This window comes from Notechis scutatus, chromosome 5 (assembly GCF_049901735.1).
Source record: "Notechis scutatus isolate UNSWTSFEM ecotype Mainland chromosome 5, rNotScu1.2, whole genome shotgun sequence".
Taxonomy (NCBI): domain Eukaryota; kingdom Metazoa; phylum Chordata; class Lepidosauria; order Squamata; family Elapidae; genus Notechis; species Notechis scutatus.
Window position 1 is genome coordinate 114,478,366 of NC_142013.1, and position 20,265 is coordinate 114,498,630.

General features: G+C 39.0%; 2 protein-coding genes across 2 annotated transcripts in view; one reads left to right on the plus strand and one right to left on the minus strand.

Annotated features, from left to right (window-relative positions):
• ATOH8 (atonal bHLH transcription factor 8) overlaps window positions 1–20,265 on the minus strand; it is a 249,058-nt gene that overhangs the window by 166,032 nt on the left and 62,761 nt on the right. The window lies entirely within an intron of this gene.
• Window positions 1–20,265, plus strand: part of ST3GAL5 (ST3 beta-galactoside alpha-2,3-sialyltransferase 5) — a 42,536-nt gene that overhangs the window by 14,033 nt on the left and 8,238 nt on the right. Inside the window, exons 2-3 of the mRNA XM_087967603.1 lie at window positions 17,323–17,444; window positions 18,476–18,590. Coding sequence (XP_087823729.1) covers window positions 17,401–17,444; window positions 18,476–18,590 — 159 coding nt within the window. The 5' untranslated portion in view covers window positions 17,323–17,400. The remainder of the gene's footprint in view (window positions 1–17,322; window positions 17,445–18,475; window positions 18,591–20,265) is intronic.

Genomic DNA, 20,265 nt, shown 5'->3' on the forward strand with positions numbered 1-20,265 from the left:
TGGTTTGTCAGATAAAGTGTATGTGACTTTAAGCTAAAGGAATGTAATTAAGGGTGCAGCTGTAAAAGTACTATATAAGCAGCAAGGCACTCTCTGGCTCTTACTGGCTGGCTTATTGAAGACTGCATTCTTGCTGAAACGGGGAGTGAAGAAGTGTGTTGATATTTCTCAACGGAGAGAAGATTGGACAGATTGGACTTTGCAAATAGAGTATCCCTGACAAGACTTGACTGAAATTGATATATGACTACTGGACTGTTTACATGACTATGCTATAATTCTTAAATGGAATAAATTATAATTTTGATAGCACAAGCGTATCTGTATTTTTACTGCGTGTTAACGGGAAGGCTTATCTCACACATTTACCTGTCTTCCTATCTGACTTCGCTGCACGTTCTGTTTAGTTTGTTTTCCTTAACACCTGTTGGGGAATCCAGGCTTAACACTGGTTATGGGCCCAGAGAGACTGCAAAGTCAGTTTAACTAGGATAAAAACAGGTTTCTGTAAAATGAGATTTTGTGTTGTTACACGTTACAGTAAACAGACAGCTGTGTTTTATCAATTATAGTTTTATTTCCATATAGTGAAACATGGCACAAGTCAGTCTACAAAGTTTGTCCCTTATATCCAAGCTGGATGGAACAAACTATGTTTCATGGTCTATGAAATGTAGTCTACTTCTACGAAGAGAAGGTCTGTGGAACATAATTGAAAATCCACCAAACGTAGAAGAATGGGATCCTGAAGATGAGGGAGATAGTCAGAAGATAAAAGAATTTAAAAAAAAAAATGAGCAAGCACTTTGCATCATAGGACTATCATTAACTGATGAGCAGCTTGTTCATATACGCGGAGAGCAAACTGCTGTTGGGTGTTGGCAAAAACTGAGGAGGATTTATGTTCGAGATAACGTTGGTGCTCACATAAATCTAACACGGAAGCTTTTCCGCACGTATCTTCAAAAGAATGGTGATATGCTGAGTCATTTGAATACTATGAAAAGCATTTTCCAAGAACTGCATGAGAAGGAATTAATTTTCTCTGAACTACACCAGGTCTACATAATTCTATCTTCATTAGACGAAAGTTTTGATGACTACGTAACTTCCTTGAAATATTGCCTAAAGAAAGCCTAACTTTAACTGATATCACTGGCAGATTGATTGAAGAGGCCAGAAGAAGGCTTGAAAGAGATCAGTTAAGGAGGAGCAACCTCAAAAGGAAAATAATGAATCTCCTACTGCATACGCAATTAAAAAGTGTTTTAATTGTGGAAGGAGAGGACATTTATCAAGATTTTGTAAGAAACCAAAGCGCCAGAATGCAAGCCAGAATACTGGAAGACATCAAAGAAGAAATAAGAATTATGAGTTAGCAATGTATAGTAATGGAGTTGTAAAAATAATTTATGGGTGGTTGACAGTGGTGCGTCCCACTGTATTACAAATGATAACAAAAAATTTGTAAAAATGTCCATGAGTTCACAGCATATCTCACTGGCAAACGGATGGAATATGAAGGCAAAAGGTCAAGGTATTGCACATTGTTCTAGTATAAATGAGAACATAAAAATGTTATATCTACCTCAACTTAAATTTAATTTGCTTTCAGTTAGAATGTTGGTTAGATTAGGATACATAGTTACCTTTAGGGGAGATACTTGTTTAATTGAAAAAGAAGGTAAGAAAATTACTGCATCTTTAAGAGGTGACTTATATGTGTTAAATGATAATGGTTTAAAGGTGGCTAACACAATTTATGATAATAAGAAACCTCATGATGAATGTATTCACTTGTTACACCGAAGGTTAGGTCATTTAAATTTTAAAATGATTAAGAGAACTGTTCAACTATCTAAAGGAATAAGTTTGAAACCTTGTAATAAGTATTTGCAATGTTCTGCTTGTAATCAAAACAAAAGCAAAGTTATACCGGCAAATAGAGTTGATGGATTTACTACCAAAGAGCCTTTAGAGGTAGTATTTGCCGATATAATAGGTCCTAAAAAACTAAGTGTAGGTGGTGCTAGATACATATTAAGCATAATGGACCACTATTCTAGGTATGGTTTCTGTTTTTTAATGAAGAGAAAAACTGAAACGTATACAAATTTCTTTAATTGGTTAAAATTTGCAGAGAGGAAAACTAAAAAGAAATTAGTAACTCTTATAACAGATAATGGTGCGGAATTTACAAATAATAAATTCCAAAATAGACTTAGAATGGCAGGTATTCAACATAAAAAGTCTGCACCATATAGGCCTCAGCATAATGCATTTATAGAGAGACGAGGCCAAACACTGCAATCAATGGGAAGGACAATGTTATCTGATTCTGGATTACCTGACAATTTGTGGGGAGAAGCTATAATGTGTGGTAATCACATATTGAACAATGTTGTTAATTCAACAACAGGTGAATTACCATTCACTCTGTGGCATGGTAGGAAACCTGATTTGAGTTATATTCACACATTTGGTGCACCAGCATGGGTGCATATCCCTACACAACTCAGGCACAAAGGACAACGTAGAGCTAAAAGATTAATTTTTGTTGGATATCAAGCAAACCATAGATCTTATAGATTCTGGGAACCAGGTACATCTAGAGTATACTGCAGTGCTAGTGCACAATTCCTAGAACATATAGGATGGAATAGATTAGAGCAAGATTCAGATAATGATGTTATTATAGAACCCTATAAGAGGCTGAAAGAAAACACTAGTTATAAGAAAAGTCCAATTAAAGAAGAAGTCCATGAAGAGCAAATAGAATCAGATCAAGAGGAAATAATTGATCAAGAAGAGATAGATAGTCAAGAACAGGAAATAAAGGAAAGTCCACCTGTAAGTCCTGTTATACCTAGACGTACAACGTGTATAACCAGACCACCTGATAGATATCAGGCAAGTATTTGCCAAGTAAATAAAGTTCCTACTAGCATAGATGAACTTAAGATGTATCCTGCTAAGGATCAGGAGAATTGGCAAAAGGCAATGGAAAAAGAGTTAAATTCATTAAAGGAAATGAAGGTTTATGAAGAAACCAAATTACCTCCAGGAGAAAAATCCATTGGGTGCAAATGGATATTTAAAGTAAAGACTGGAAATAATGGGAAAGTAACTTATAAGGCTAGGTTAGTAGCACAAGGATTTAATCAAAATGTATTTGATTATGATGAGGTATTTGCACCAAATCTTAAGGCTACAACTTTAAGAGCAGCGTTAGTATGGGCAGCTAAGAAGAATTATATTGTTAACCATTTAGACGTAGAAACTGCATATCTACATGCACCATTGCAGCATACAATATATTTGAAAAAACCGGTTGGTATAAATGATAATAAAGTAAATAGCAATGATTGTTGGAAACTCAAGAAGAGTTTATATGGATTGAAACAATCTGGCTATGAATGGAACCAATATATTGTGAAAGAATTAAACAATATAGGGTTTAAATCTGGTTTAGCAGATCCATGTATGTTTAAAAGAGAAAATAATGGAACGGTGTCATTATTGTTATTATTTACAGATGATATTGCTTTGATTACTAAGACCAATAATGAAGCTACTGAGATTATTTCATTATTAGCCAAAAGGATAAAATTAAAGCATTTAGGTGAAATTAAAAAGTATCTAGGATTGACAATTAATAAAACCACAAAAGGATTTAAGATATCTCAAGAGGATAAAATTTGCCAATTAATTAAATTATATAAAATGGAACTTTGTAAGCCTGCAAAGACTCCAATGAGTCAGGAAATTTGCAAAATTGATGCTCAAAGTCCCAAATTTGATAAGACCATGTATCAATCTTTGATTGGTAGCTTATCATATATAAGCAATTGGTCTAGGCCAGATATAGCTTATAGTATTAATCAGCTGGCACGATATAATAATGATCCACATCAATGTCATTGGCAAGCATTAAAGAGAATTTTAAGATATCTTAAAGGAACAATGCATCATGCTTTGTATCTAGAGCCAAAAGGTGATTTGAATCTAAGTGCCTATGCAGATGCAAATTTTGCAACTGACATAAACACTAGAAAATCAACATCTGGGATGGTTATATTATTTGGTAAGACTTTAATAGGGTGGAGGTCAATCAGACAACAGCATATTAGCTTGTCAACTATGGAAGCAGAATTTTCATGTCTGTCATTACTATGCACTGACTTAATTCTGTACAAACAGTTATTATTAGACATGGGTATAACTGTTAAAGATTCTATTATTGTGTATGAGGACAACCAGGCAGCTATACAATTAGCTACTAATATTGCTGTAAAGGCTAGATCAAAGCATACTGATTTAAGATACTTAAATGTTAGAGAATCTGTTAAAAATGGTCTAATTAAACTTGAGTACTGCATGACGGAAGAAAATATTGCAGACCAGTTTACAAAAGCACAAGGTGTTGTAAAATTTAAAGAGAGTTGTGACAATTATGATTTGAAAGTGTAAATGGATATATTATTGTAATATTTATTATTATTACCCAAAAGGGGAGAATGTTAGGGATAACATTGTTTTACCCTAACTGTTTTGGGTAAAGATAATAAAATGATGAATCATGGTTTGTCAGATAAAGTGTATGTGACTTTAAGCTAAAGGAATGTAATTAAGGGTGCAGCTGTAAAAGTACTATATAAGCAGCAAGGCACTCTCTGGCTCTTACTGGCTGGCTTATTGAAGACTGCGTTCTTGCTGAAACGGGGAGTGAAGAAGTGTGTTGATATTTCTCAACGGAGAGAAGATTGGACAGATTTATTGTAAGTGTACTGACATTGGCTATTCAACACGGACTTTGCAAATAGAGTATCCCTGACAAGACTTGACTGAAATTGATATATGACTACTGGACTGTTTACATGACTATGCTATAATTCTTAAATGGAATAAATTATAATTTTGATAGCACAAGCGTATCTGTATTTTTACTGCGTGTTAACGAGAAGGCTTATCTCACACATTTACCTGTCTTCCTATCTGACTTCGCTGCACGTTCTGTTTAGTTTGTTTTCCTTAACACCTGTTGGGGAATCCAGGCTTAACACTGGTTATGGGCCCAGAGAGACTGCAAAGTCAGTTTAACTAGGATAAAAACAGGTTTCTGTAAAAAGTGAGATTTTGTGTTGTTACACGTTACAGTAAACAGACAGCTGTGTTTTATCAATTATAGTTTTATTTCCATATAGTGAAACATGGCACAAGTCAGTCTACAAAGTTTGTCCCTTATATCCAAGCTGGATGGAACAAACTATGTTTCATGGTCTATGAAATGTAGTCTACTTCTACGAAGAGAAGGTCTGTGGAACATAATTGAAAATCCACCAAACGTAGAAGAATGGGATCCTGAAGATGAGGGAGATAGTCAGAAGATAAAAGAATTTAAAGAAAAAAATGAGCAAGCACTTTGCATCATAGGACTATCATTAACTGATGAGCAGCTTGTTCATATACGCGGAGAGCAAACTGCTGTTGGGTGTTGGCAAAACTGAGGAGGATTTATGTTCGAGATAACGTTGGTGCTCACATAAATCTAACACGGAAGCTTTTCCGCACGTATCTTCAAAAGAATGGTGATATGCTGAGTCATTTGAATACTATGAAAAGCATTTTCCAAGAACTGCATGAGAAGGAATTAATTTTCTCTGAACTACACCAGGTCTACATAATTCTGTCTTCATTAGACGAAAGTTTTGATGACTACGTAACTTCCCTTGAAATATTGCCTAAAGAAAGCCTAACTTTAACTGATATCACTGGCAGATTGATTGAAGAGGCCAGAAGAAGGCTTGAAAGAGATCAGTTAAGGAGGGAGCAACCTCAAAAGGTTGGGAATCCAGGCTTAACAGCGTGCTTCGGTGAGCTTTTCCAGGTAGAAAGCTCACCGGAAGCACGTTTTCATCAAAAAAGATGGCGGCGCCAGCGCTTCTGGTGAGCTTTTCGGTAGAAAGCTCACCGGAAGCACGTTTTCATCAAAAAGATGGCAGCGCCCAGCTGATGCCGGTACCAGGCCGCCGGCGCCCAGCTGATGCCGGTACTGGGCCGCGGCATAAAAAAGGTTGGGGATCACTGCTTTAATTGACCTCATGGATGAGAAATACCCATCTAGTAACCCAGACTGGGATCTTTACACTGATGAAGGGAAAACACGATTGAGGGATTACCAGTCCCTTGTAGTCCGAGCCATTCGCCTTGCAGGAAAGCCTGTGATTAATATGTCAAAGCCTGCTTTAATATTGCAGGAACCCACCGAGCCCAGAAGCATTTTACACCTGGCTGGTAGAGGCATACCGTATGTACACCCTATAGACCCCTCAGCCCCTGAGAACGCGATGTATGATGACTATGGCATTCATTTCCCAGAGTGCCCTGGACATGACGTAAATTGCAACGTCTTGAGGGTGCCCTGGGAAAGCCATGAGCGAGCTGATGGAAGTGGCCAGCAAGGTATTTGCCAATAGGGACAAAGAGGAAAACAAAAAGAAAGACCAAAATTACGGAAGGCCGAGAGTTACTCGCGGCAGCCATTGCAGGCCCAACCTCAACTTCTTACTTTTGCATAATAGTTTAAACCAGCCATTTCCAGAACAGCAAATCTATCTAATCAGTAAAACCCAAAACCGAAGTTTCATTTTTATCCCTACCTCAAGCACATAGTCCAGAAGCGGTTTCCAAGTAGGAATTACAAGTATTTATAGATTTTTTTCCCCCTTGGATCAAAGCAGCCCATTTAGCCATCTCTGCCAACTCCATCAACTTTTGCAGTCTGTTCTGACCTAAGCTTCAAAAAAATCACGAGACAAAATTGGGCTAATGTGAATTCCTGTCAGATGGCGTTACCATTGCTTTATATTTTCACAGGTCTAATTTTACATATCACACTCATGAAATAAACCTTTGATTCAAAGCAAACTGAGGTATGCTTGCATTTCCTGTTCTACTTCTCCTATTTTATGACACAGAAAACACTTCTCTTTCCCAGAAATGCTGAGGGATGAAGTAGCCTTTCAGCCAGAAAGAAGCTGCTCGGTTTTTGAACCATGTTCGATGTTGGTTGCATGAAAATGAAAAGATCACCCCTCGATTTTGAAAGGTAGTTTCAGGTAAGTCTCTTTCCCTTTGGAATATTTGCTTTGAAATTAATTTTTTTTTAATAGAACTGGGCTTGAGCTAAAATGTTAAAAAGGACCAGGATAGAAGTGCTTTTTTACTTATATTTTCCTCTTATTTTCTGTTCGCCACTGTGATACTCTTAAGCGAGGGCTCCTTCTTTCTGCTTCTTGAGGTTGTTAAGAAGGAATCAAGTTCTTTTCTCTGGTTACAAGTCGCTCACCACTTCACCTCTCCAGAGCATGCTTAAGTCCCGGTAGCTTTCCGTCTTCAGGGCAGCCATTAAATGGCCATTTCTCCCTGTCTTCCAGGGGAGTAATGCCTAGCTAGGGAGGGGAGATGTGGCTCCCCTCGACCCAGCTGGCAGTCTCCCCCTCTTCCCCCACCCCTCCGAGGTGGATCAGATGACTCCGGTCCCGGTAGGGACCCTTCCAACAAGGTAAACACAGATCAAAGCCGCTCACAATCGCAGTTTGATCCGTCATCGACGGAAATGCCACCGGAAGTCCCCCATATGGCTTTCTATGCTAAGGCGGGATCTAGAATTCCCATCTGGTAATTGGCCCAAAGTCCCAGATGGCCTTCTATGGCTAAGGCGGGACAAGAACTCCCAGTCTCCTGATGATTGGTCCAAAGTCTCCTGGTGATTGGCCCAAAGTCCCCCAGATGGCTTTCTATGGCTAAGGTGGGACTAGAACTCCTGGTAATTGGCCCATGCTTCGTTGATGGGAATCTGCTCCCAACCTCTTGAGTTGACCAGGATTGCATCCCTTGGGGTCTTCCGGAGGAGTATCTAGTCTGAGGCGGGTCCGAAGTTATTCTTGCTTATCTTTTAAAGTTGGATTCATCACTTGTGCAAAAATGCATTTTTCATCGCGCGCCCCCTTGGAGTCAGCTGGGCTAAATGTAGGACGGAGTGGGTGTGTGGGTGTGGGTGGGTGGGTGGGGGAATCCTGCATTTTGGAATGTAGATTGTGGCATATGATAACATCCATGAATGTCTCTCTTTTTTTCACCCTTTTAGGTGTATCCTGGTAGTTGGGATTGCGCTTTGCTTTATTTACATGATCAAGACAAGGTACGATGTCAAGACATGTGACACAGGAAGAATTGACAAGGTCAACCCAGAACATGCCAAGGTTAGCTCCCTGTTTTAATAAAGGGGTGGAGGGCAGAATAATAGTAAGCAGAGGTGCAGAAAGGGCTTATGAAACTTTCTTTTCTTTTCTTTTCTTTTCTTTTCTTTTCTTTTCTTTTCTTTTCTTTTCTTTTCTTTTCTTTTCTTTTCTTTTCTTTTCTTTTCTTTTCTTCCTTTCCTCCTCTTCCTCTCCCCTCCCTCCTCCTCCTCTTTTTAACCACTGTGGCCAGGAAGTAAAGTAAAACTCACTTAACAATTGTTCTCCTCGGCAAAAGAAATTTTGTGTCCACTTGTGGTCACACACTCAGGCCTACCTATATGTTCTAGCCATCTCTATATCAGCAAACCTATCTAGTCATTTCTGATTTTTCATAGTATTTTGCTTAACAATTTGAGGGGATCTTGTCCCCGGATGCCGTATCAATGAGTAAATGTGTAGGAGGTATAGGGATGTTTTAAAAAAGTATTACTGCATATTCTTCCAGATAAGCCCATCCGGAGATAAGCAAAACACAATTTAGTCACAACTAAGGTTGTTATTCACGAATAGTATATATATGGTAGTATGAAATCGTTAGATATCCTTTTCCCCCTTAATGTTGACCTATTTCTTTGGGGGAAATTGGGGGTTATGTTGCTCTAATGCTCTGGGCATTAGCGCAATAAACCTGATTTCCTCCACCTTTTCCGTGGTCTTGAGTCCTGTCTTGACATATGACTTGCTGCTACATTTAATGGCACCCCAGATGGGACTGAAGGGCCCTGAGGCCCTCTGGAGTGGTCCATCCCGATTGCCAGAGTATCGGTGAGTTGTAGGGGAACATCCCAGGCGCCATCGGACCTTTGAATCGAGGACTTCCTTAGACCTCTGTTCCCTGGCATCGGCGATCAGCACCTCCAAGAACCACTGCTGAAGGTAAGAAAGGAACAGGACTGGGGGCTGGCCAGCTGTGAAGAAGGAAGGCACGCCTGCAGGCGAAGAAGTATTGCTGGGGAAAATAATCCCTCCTATAAGCAGGGACGGAGAGGACTGATCACCCTCTCTTAAAGGTAAGGTGGGTGGAATTGTCAGGGCCTGATTGTGAAAAGAAAGACTACTGCAGTTCCCATTGGTGACTGTGAGTGTCCAGCACCGTGGGTCAGTAGAAAGCGAGTGGCGCCCGCAGTTCCCATCGGAGACCGTGTGCATCGGCTCCCTGGAGTAGGGTGTGTGTGGATGTGACTCGTGTGTCCGGAGAAGGAGGACCCCTACTCTCCTCTTCAACCCTTTCCCTCAAACTGTCTTGTCACGAAAGGTTACACTGAAAACCTGCGCAAAACCGTGCAGGTGTTACCCAGTTGTCCTGAGGAGCGCCACACCCCCACCATATGTGCCACCAGGAGGGTTTGTTGATGGATGGGGAGATGAAGAATCATCAGGGTCTCTGGGTTCATGGCCCAGCTGGACCAATGGTCCCCATATGTAAAGAAGACAGATCGATCAGCCCAGGCTGACCCTCCCCAGCGGGCATCCTCTACACCAGTGGAAAAATGGCCTGACCCTATTTCTACTGAGAGGTCCCGACAATCTCTGAGTCTGGAACCGGGGAGGGGACTTCATCTGGAACTGAGCCAGTTGCTGCCAGGACTCGAGCAAAAACAGAAAAAGCCTCTCTAACAGCTCCTCTGAGGCAGGTAGATCAACTGGCCATTAACCCTAGGAACCCCTCTGAGTCAGTCACACTCTCATTATTCCAGCATGTACCTTTCACTTCCTCAGACCTGTTAAATTGGAAGTTACATTACGGCCCATTCAGCGAAAAACCCATGGAAGTGGCAGACTTAGTGAAGACAATAATGGATGCCCATAATCCCAATTGGCTAGATGTCCAACAACTCATGGGGACATTGTTCAGCCCCGAGGAAAGGGAGAAAATTAGGAATGCAATCAGTGAAATATTAAAACCTGATGTTACACTGAATCATTCTTTAATTCAGGGGTCCCCAACCACCGGTCCGCAGACCGGTATCGGTCCGCGGAACAAGTCCTACCGGGCCGCTGGCTTGCTGGGCGCCGCCATCTTTTTTTGATGAAAACGTGTGTTAGGGATAACATTGTTTTACCCTAACTGTTTTGGGTAAAGATAATAAAATGATGAATCATGGTTTGTCAGATAAAGTGTATGTGACTTTAAGCTAAAGGAATGTAATTAAGGGTGCAGCTGTAAAAGTACTATATAAGCAGCAAGGCACTCTCTGGCTCTTACTGGCTGGCTTATTGAAGACTGCGTTCTTGCTGAAACGGGGAGTGAAGAAGTGTGTTGATATTTCTCAACGGAGAGAAGATTGGACAGATTGGACTTTGCAAATAGAGTATCCCTGACAAGACTTGACTGAAATTGATATATGACTACTGGACTGTTTACATGACTAAGCTATAATTCTTAAATGGAATAAATTATAATTTTGATAGCACAAGCGTATCTGTATTTTTACTGCGTGTTAACGGGAAGGCTTATCTCACACATTTACCTGTCTTCCTATCTGACTTCGCTGCACGTTCTGTTTAGTTTGTTTTCCTTAACACCTGTTGGGGAATCCAGGCTTAACACTGGTTATGGGCCCAGAGAGACTGCAAAGTCAGTTTAACTAGGATAAAAACAGGTTTCTGTAAAAGTGAGATTTTGTGTTGTTACACGTTACAGTAAACAGACAGCTGTGTTTTATCAATTATAGTTTTATTTCCATATAGTGAAACATGGCACAAGTCAGTCTACAAAGTTTGTCCCTTATATCCAAGCTGGATGGAACAAACTATGTTTCATGGTCTATGAAATGTAGTCTACTTCTACGAAGAGAAGGTCTGTGGAACATAATTGAAAATCCACCAAACGTAGAAGAATGGGATCCTGAAGATGAGGGAGATAGTCAGAAGATAAAAGAATTTAAAGAAAAAAAATGAGCAAGCACTTTGCATCATAGGACTATCATTAACTGATGAGCAGCTTGTTCATATACGCGGAGAGCAAACTGCTGTTGGGTGTTGGCAAAAACTGAGGAGGATTTATGTTCGAGATAACGTTGGTGCTCACATAAATCTAACACGGAAGCTTTTCCGCACGTATCTTCAAAAGAATGGTGATATGCTGAGTCATTTGAATACTATGAAAAGCATTTTCCAAGAACTGCATGAGAAGGAATTAATTTTCTCTGAACTACACCAGGTCTACATAATTCTATCTTCATTAGACGAAAGTTTTGATGACTACGTAACTTCCCTTGAAATATTGCCTAAAGAAAGCCTAACTTTAACTGATATCACTGGCAGATTGATTGAAGAGGCCAGAAGAAGGCTTGAAAGAGATCAGTTAAGGAGGGAGCAACCTCAAAAGGAAAATAATGAATCTCCTACTGCATACGCAATTAAAAAGTGTTTTAATTGTGGAAGGAGAGGACATTTATCAAGATTTTGTAAGAAACCAAAGCGCCAGAATGCAAGCCAGAATACTGGAAGACATCAAAGAAGAAATAAGAATTATGAGTTAGCAATGTATAGTAATGGAGTTGTAAAAAATAATTTATGGGTGGTTGACAGTGGTGCGTCCCACTGTATTACAAATGATAACAAAAAATTTGTAAAAATGTCCATGAGTTCACAGCATATCTCACTGGCAAACGGATGGAATATGAAGGCAAAAGGTCAAGGTATTGCACATTGTTCTAGTATAAATGAGAACATAAAAATGTTATATCTACCTCAACTTAAATTTAATTTGCTTTCAGTTAGAATGTTGGTTAGATTAGGATACATAGTTACCTTTAGGGGAGATACTTGTTTAATTGAAAAAGAAGGTAAGAAAATTACTGCATCTTTAAGAGGTGACTTATATGTGTTAAATGATAATGGTTTAAAGGTGGCTAACACAATTTATGATAATAAGAAACCTCATGATGAATGTATTCACTTGTTACACGAAGGTTAGGTCATTTAAATTTTAAAATGATTAAGAGAACTGTTCAACTATCTAAAGGAATAAGTTTGAAACCTTGTAATAAGTATTTGCAATGTTCTGCTTGTAATCAAAACAAAAGCAAAGTTATACCGGCAAATAGAGTTGATGGATTTACTACCAAAGAGCCTTTAGAGGTAGTATTTGCCGATATAATAGGTCCTAAAAAGCCAAGTGTAGGTGGTGCTAGATACATATTAAGCATAATGGACCACTATTCTAGGTATGGTTTCTGTTTTTTAATGAAGAGAAAAACTGAAACGTATACAAATTTCTTTAATTGGTTAAAATTTGCTGAGAGGAAAACTAAAAAAGAAATTAGTAACTCTTATAACAGATAATGGTACGGAATTTACAAATAATAAATTCCAAAATAGACTTAGAATGGCAGGTATTCAACATAAAAAAGTCTGCACCATATAGGCCTCAACATAATGCATTTATAGAGAGAAGAGGCCAAACACTGCAATCAATGGGAAGAACAATGTTATCTGATTCTGGATTACCTGAAAATTTGTGGGGAGAAGCTATAATGTGTGGGAATCACATATTAAACAATGTTGTTAATAAAACAACAGATGAATTACCATTCACACTGTGGCATGGTAGGAAACCTGATTTGAGTTATATTCACACATTTGGTGCACCAGCATGGGTGCATATCCCTACACAACTCAGGCACAAAGGACAACATAGAGCTAAAAGATTAATTTTTGTTGGATATCAAGCAAACCATAGATCTTATAGATTCTGGGAACCAGGTACATCTAGAGTATACTGCAGTGCTAGTGCACAATTCCTAGAACATATAGGATGGAATAGATTAGAGCAGGATTCAGATAATGATGTTATTATAGAACACTACAAGAGGCAGAAAGAAAAGACTAGTTATAAGAAAAGTCCAATTAAAGAAGAAGTCCATGAAGAGCGAATAGAATCAGATCAAGAGGAGATAATTGATCATGAAGAGATAGATAGTCAAGAACAGGAAATAAAGGAAAGTCCACCTCTAAGTCCTGTTATACCTAGACGCACAACGCGTATAACTAGACCACCTGATAGATATCAGGCAAGTATTGTTTGCCAAGTAAATAAAGTTCCTACTAGCATAGATGAACTTAAGATGTATCCTGCTAAGGATCAGGTGAATTGGCAAAAGGCAATGGAAAAAGAGTTAAATTCATTAAAGGAAATGAAGGTTTATGAAGAAACCAAATTACCTCCAGGGGAAAAATCCATTGGATGCAAATGGATATTTAAAGTAAAGACTGGAAATAATGGGAAAGTAACTTATAAGGCTAGGTTAGTAGCACAAGGATTTAACCAAAATACATATGATTATGATGAGGTATTTGCACCAAATCTTAAGGCTACAACTTTAAGAGCCGCTTTAGTATGGGCAGCTAAGAAGAATTATATAGTTAACCATTTAGACGTAGAAACTGCATATCTGCATGCACCATTGCAGCATACAATATATTTGAAAAAACCAGTTGGTATAAAAGATAATAAAGTAAATAGCAATGATTGTTGGAAACTCAAGAAGAGTTTATATGGATTGAAACAATCTGGCTATGAATGGAACCAATATATTGTGAAAGAATTAAACAATATAGAGTTTAAATCTGGTTTAGCAGATCCATGTATGTTTAAAAGAGAAAATAATGGAACAGTGTCATTATTGTTATTATTTACAGATGATATTGCTTTGATTACTAAGACCAATAATGAAGCTACTGAGATTATTTCATTATTAGCCAAAAGGATAAAATTAAAGCATTTAGGTGAAATTAAAAAGTATCTAGGATTGACAATTAATAAAACCACAAAAGGATGTAAGATATCACAAGAGGATAAAATTTGCCAATTAATTAAATTGTATAAAATGGAACTTTGTAAGCCTGCAAAGACTCCAATGAGTCAGGAAATTTGCAAAATGGATGCTCAAAGTCCCAAATTTGATAAGACCATGTATCAATCTTTGATTGGTAGCTTATCATATATAAGCAATTGGTCTAGGCCAGATATAGCTTATAGTATTAATCAGCTGGCACGATATAATAATGATCCACATCAATGTCATTGGCAAGCATTAAAGAGAATTTTAAGATATCTTAAAGGAACAATGCATCATGCTTTGTATCTAGAGCCAAAAGGTGATTTGAATCTAAGTGCCTATGCAGATGCAAATTTTGCAACTGACATAAACACTAGAAAATCAACATCTGGGATGGTTATATTATTTGGTAAGACTTTAATAGGGTGGAGGTCAATCAGACAACAGCATATTAGCTTGTCAACTATGGAAGCAGAATTTTCATGTCTGTCATTACTATGCACTGACTTAATTCTGTACAAACAGTTATTATTAGACATGGGTATAACTGTTAAAGATTCTATTATTGTGTATGAGGACAACCAGGCAGCTATACAATTAGCTACTAATATTGCTGTAAAGGCTAGATCAAAGCATACTGATTTAAGATACTTAAATGTTAGAGAATCTGTTAAAAATGGTCTAATTAAACTTGAGTACTGCATGACGGAAGAAAATATTGCAGACCAGTTTACAAAAGCACAAGGTGTTGTAAAATTTAAAGAGAGTTGTGACAATTATGATTTGAAAGTGTAAATGGATATATTATTGTAATATTTATTATTATTACCCAAAAGGGGAGAATGTTAGGGATAACATTGTTTTACCCTAACTGTTTTGGGTAAAGATAATAAAATGATGAATCATGGTTTGTCAGATAAAGTGTATGTGACTTTAAGCTAAAAGGAATGTAATTAAGGGTGCAGCTGTAAAAGTACTATATAAGCAGCAAGGCACTCTCTGGCTCTTACTGGCTGGCTTATTGAAGACTGCGTTCTTGCTGAAACGGGGAGTGAAGAAGTGTGTTGATATTTCTCAACGGAGAGAAGATTGGACAGATTTATTGTAAGTGTACTGACATTGGCTATATCCCTGACAAGACTTGACTGAAATTGATATATGACTACTGGACTGTTTACATGACTATGCTATAATTCTTAAATGGAATAAATTATAATTTTGATAGCACAAGCGTATCTGTATTTTTACTGCGTGTTAACGAGAAGGCTTATCTCACACATTTACCTGTCTTCCTATCTGACTTCGCTGCACGTTCTGTTTAGTTTGTTTTCCTTAACACCTGTTGGGGAATCCAGGCTTAACACTGGTTATGGGCCCAGAGAGACTGCAAAGTCAGTTTAACTAGGATAAAAACAGGTTTCTGTAAAAAGTGAGATTTTGTGTTGTTACACGTTACAGTAAACAGACAGCTGTGTTTTATCAATTATAGTTTTATTTCCATATAGTGAAACATGGCACAAGTCAGTCTACAAAGTTTGTCCCTTATATCCAAGCTGGATGGAACAAACTATGTTTCATGGTCTATGAAATGTAGTCTACTTCTACGAAGAGAAGGTCTGTGGAACATAATTGAAAATCCACCAAACGTAGAAGAATGGGATCCTGAAGATGAGGGAGATAGTCAGAAGATAAAAGAATTTAAAGAAAAAAATGAGCAAGCACTTTGCATCATAGGACTATCATTAACTGATGAGCAGCTTGTTCATATACGCGGAGAGCAAACTGCTGTTGGGTGTTGGCAAAAACTGAGGAGGATTTATGTTCGAGATAACGTTGGTGCTCACATAAATCTAACACGGAAGCTTTTCCGCACGTATCTTCAAAAGAATGGTGATATGCTGAGTCATTTGAATACTATGAAAAGCATTTTCCAAGAACTGCATGAGAAGGAATTAATTTTCTCTGAACTACACCAGGTCTACATAATTCTATCTTCATTAGACGAAAGTTTTGATGACTACGTAACTTCCCTTGAAATATTGCCTAAAGAAAGCCTAACTTTAACTGATATCACTGGCAGATTGATTGAAGAGGCCAGAAGAAGGCTTGAAAGAGATCAGTTAAGGAGGGAGCAACCTCAAAAGGTTGGGGAATCCAGGCTTAACAACGTGCTTCCGGTGAGCTTTTCCAGGTAGAAAAGCTCACCATCAAAAGACACGCTTTTCATCACGAAAAGATGGCGCGCCCAGCTGATGCGGTACCAGGCCGCGGCGCCCAGCTGATGCGGTACTGGGCGCGGCATAAAAAGGTTGGGGATCACTGCTTTAATTGACCTCATGGATGAGAAATACCCATCTAGTAACCCAGACTGGGATCTTTACACTGATGAAGGAAAACACGATTGAGGGATTACCAGTCCCTTGTAGTCCGAGCCATTCGCCTTGCAGGAAAGCCTGTGATTAATATGTCAAAGCCTGCTTTAATATTGCAGGAACCCACCGAGAGCCCAGAAGCATTTTACACCTGGCTGGTAGAGGCATACCGTATGTACACCCCTATAGACCCCTCAGCCCCTGAGAACGCGCGTATGATGACTATGGCATTCATTTCCCAGAGTGCCCTGGACATACGACGTAAATTGCAACGTCTTGAGGGTGCCCTGGGAAAGCCCATGAGCGAGCTGATGGAAGTGGCCAGCAAGGTATTTGCCAATAGGGACAAAGAGGAAAACAAAAAGAAAGACCAAAAATTGCAACGGAAGGCCGAGTTACTCGCGGCAGCCATTGCAGGCCCAACCTCAACTTCTTACTTTTGCATAATAGTTTAAACCAGCCATTTCCAGAACAGCAAATCTATCTAATCAGTAAAACCCAAAACCGAAGTTTCATTTTTATCCCTACCTCAAGCACATAGTCCAGAAGCGGTTTCCAAGTAGGAATTACAAGTATTTATAGATTTTTTTCCCCCTTGGATCAAAGCAGCCCATTTAGCCATCTCTGCCAACTCCATCAACTTTTGCAGTCTGTTCTGACCTAAGCTTCAAAAAAAATCACGAGACAAAATTGGGTGAATTCCTGTCAGATGGCGTTACCATTGCTTTATATTTTCACAGGTCTAATTTTACATATCACACTCATGAAATAAACCTTTGATTCAAAGCAAACTGAGGTATGCTTGCATTTCCTGTTCTACTTCTCCTATTTTATGACACAGAAAACACTTCTCTTTCCCAGAAATGCTGAGGGATGAAGTAGCCTTTCAGCCAGAAAGAAGCTGCTCGGTTTTTGAACCATGTTCGATGTTGGTTACGCATGAAAATGAAAAGATCACCCTCGATTTTGAAAGGTAGTTTCAGGTAAGTCTCTTTCCCTTTGGAATATTTGCTTTGAAATTAATTTTTTTTTAATAGAACTGGGCTTGAGCTAAAATGTTAAAAAGGACCAGGATAGAAGTGCTTTTTTACTTATATTTTCCTCTTATTTTCTGTTCGCCACTGTGATACTCTTAAGCGAGGGCTCCTTCTTTCTGCTTCTTGAGGTTGTTAAGAAGGAATCAAGTTCTTTTCTCTGGTTACAAGTCGCTCACCACTTCACCTCTCCAGAGCATGCTTAAGTCCCGGTAGCTTTCCGTCTTCAGGGCAGCCATTAAACGGCCATTTCTCCCTGTCTTCCAGGGGAGTAATGCCTAGCTAGGGAGGGGAGATGTGGCTCCCCTCGACCCAGCTGGCAGTCTCCCCCTCTTCCCCCACCCCTCCGAGGTGGATCAGATGACTCCGGTCCCGGTAGGGACCCTTCCAACAAGGTAAACACAGATCAAAGCCGCTCACAATCGCAGTTTGATCCGTCATCGATGGAAATGCCACCGGAAGTCCCCCATATGGCTTTCTATGCTAAGGCAGGACAAGAACTCCCATCTCCTGGTAATTGGCCCAAAGTCCCCAGATGGCCTTCTATGGCTAAGGCGGGACAAGAACTCCCAGTCTCCTGATGATTGGTCCAAAGTCTCCTGGTGATTGGCCCAAAGTCCCCCAGATGGCTTTCTATGGCTAAGGTGGGACTAGAACTCCTGGTAATTGGCCCATGCTTCGTTGATGGGAATCTGCTCCCAACCTCTTGAGTTGACCAGGATTGCATCCCTTGGGGTCTTCCGGAGGAGTATCTAGTCTGAGGCGGGTCCGAAGTTATTCTTGCTTATCTTTTAAAGTTGGATTCATCACTTGTGCAAAAATGCATTTTTCATCGCGCCCCCTTGGAGTCAGCTGGGCTAAATGTAGGACGGAGTGGGTGTGTGGGTGTGGGTGGGTGGGTGGGGAATCCTGCATTTTGGAATGTAGATTGTGGCATATGATAACATCCATGAATGTCTCCTCTTTTTTCACCCTTTTAGGTGTATCCTGGTAGTTGGGATTGCGCTTTGCTTTATTTACATGATCAAGACAAGGTACGATGTCAAGACATGTGACACAGGAAGAATTGACAAGGTCAACCCAGAACATGCCAAGGTTAGCTCCCTGTTTTAATAAAGGGGTGGAGGGGGCAGAATAATAGTAAGCAGAGGTGCAGAAAGGGCTTATGAAACTTTCTTTTCTTTTCTTTTCTTTTCTTTTCTTTTCTTTTCTTTTCTTTTCTTTTCTTTTCTTTTCTTTTCTTCCTTTCCTCCTCTTCCTCTCCCCTCCCTCCTCCTCCTCTTTTAACCACTGTGGCCAGGAAGTAAAGTAAAACTCACTTAACAATTGTTCTCCTCGGCAAAAGAAATTTTGTGTCCACTTGTGGTCACACACTCAGGCCTACCTATATGTTCTAGCCATCTCTATATCAGCAAACCTATCTAGTCATTTCTGATTTTTCATAGTATTTTGCTTAACAATTTGAGGGGGATCTTGTCCCCGGATGCCGTATCAATGAGTAAATGTGTAGGAGGTATAGGGATGTTTTAAAAAAAGTATTACTGCATATTCTTCCAGATAAGCCCATCCGGAGATAAGCAAAACACAATTTAGTCAGTTGTTATTCACGAATAGTATATATATGGTAGTATGAAATCGTTAGATATCCTTTTCCCCCTTAATGTTGCTTTCTTTGGGGAAATTGTTATTTTGGCTTCATTGGACAAGCATTGTCTTGCCGAAAGGAGATAAAGAACTTAAACCTTTAATTTAATAATTTGTATTATTTAATAATACACTGTTTGCTAAGCACTTATGGATGTTAAAGAAAAAAAATCATAAATAAAATTATACATTTTAAAAAGTGCATTAAAGATTGGACACCAAAGCCGAATAATGTGCAGAGATGAATAAATTATCATTGGTGATTAAAGAAAAAGAAGAAACTGAATACTATTACGATACGGGATACATTTTTTAACAATGGTTGGAAAATAAAACAAGTTAAAACTTGAGCAGATGACTATATAGAGAAATAAGTGAATATTGATATAGAGGTGATCGATGTAAGAGATAACAATTTATAAAGGAAATGTGATTATTGTTATATTGGTAAGAAAAAAATACTAAATTACAATTGTTAGCACAAGATATATGTACCCAGTCGACACACTGTTTAAAGGAAAGATAGGTTTATTGTAAATATAGAATAAAATAAAACTTTTGGGGGGAAAAAACAGAATAGATGAAAAAAATTGTATGCCACATCACCGGGTTGTGTCCACTGCACATTCTTTATTTATTTCTTTAAAATAAATTTTATTAAATATAAACATTAAAAAACATTGAACGTGGTAGTCTTCTTTGATATACATTTTTGTCAGTACTTTTACATTCAGAAAGAAATTATATACGTTTATATACATTTGGACTTCATACTTTTCAGTTCTTTCCCATTACCTCTCGGGTAAGTAATCGCTCACATCCTTCCTATTTCACCTTTAGTCCTTATTCCATTTTGCAAACTCTCTTCCATATCCTTCTGTCATGCCCCTGTTGGAGACTGACTCTGAGGGAGAGGAGGAACAGCCGACAGGGAGTGGGAGTGCAGCTCCGGAGGTTGTGGAGGAGGCTGGGGAAGGGCAGAGGCCGGCTGGGCAGTCAGAGGAGGACCCAGGCCCACCCCCTCTTCATCCCAGGGCACACGGAGGAATGGATAAGGGAGAAACTTGAGTGGCATGGTCTACAGTGGGGGGAAGGGCCTTGATCCCCTTCATGGGCTGCAGCTGTG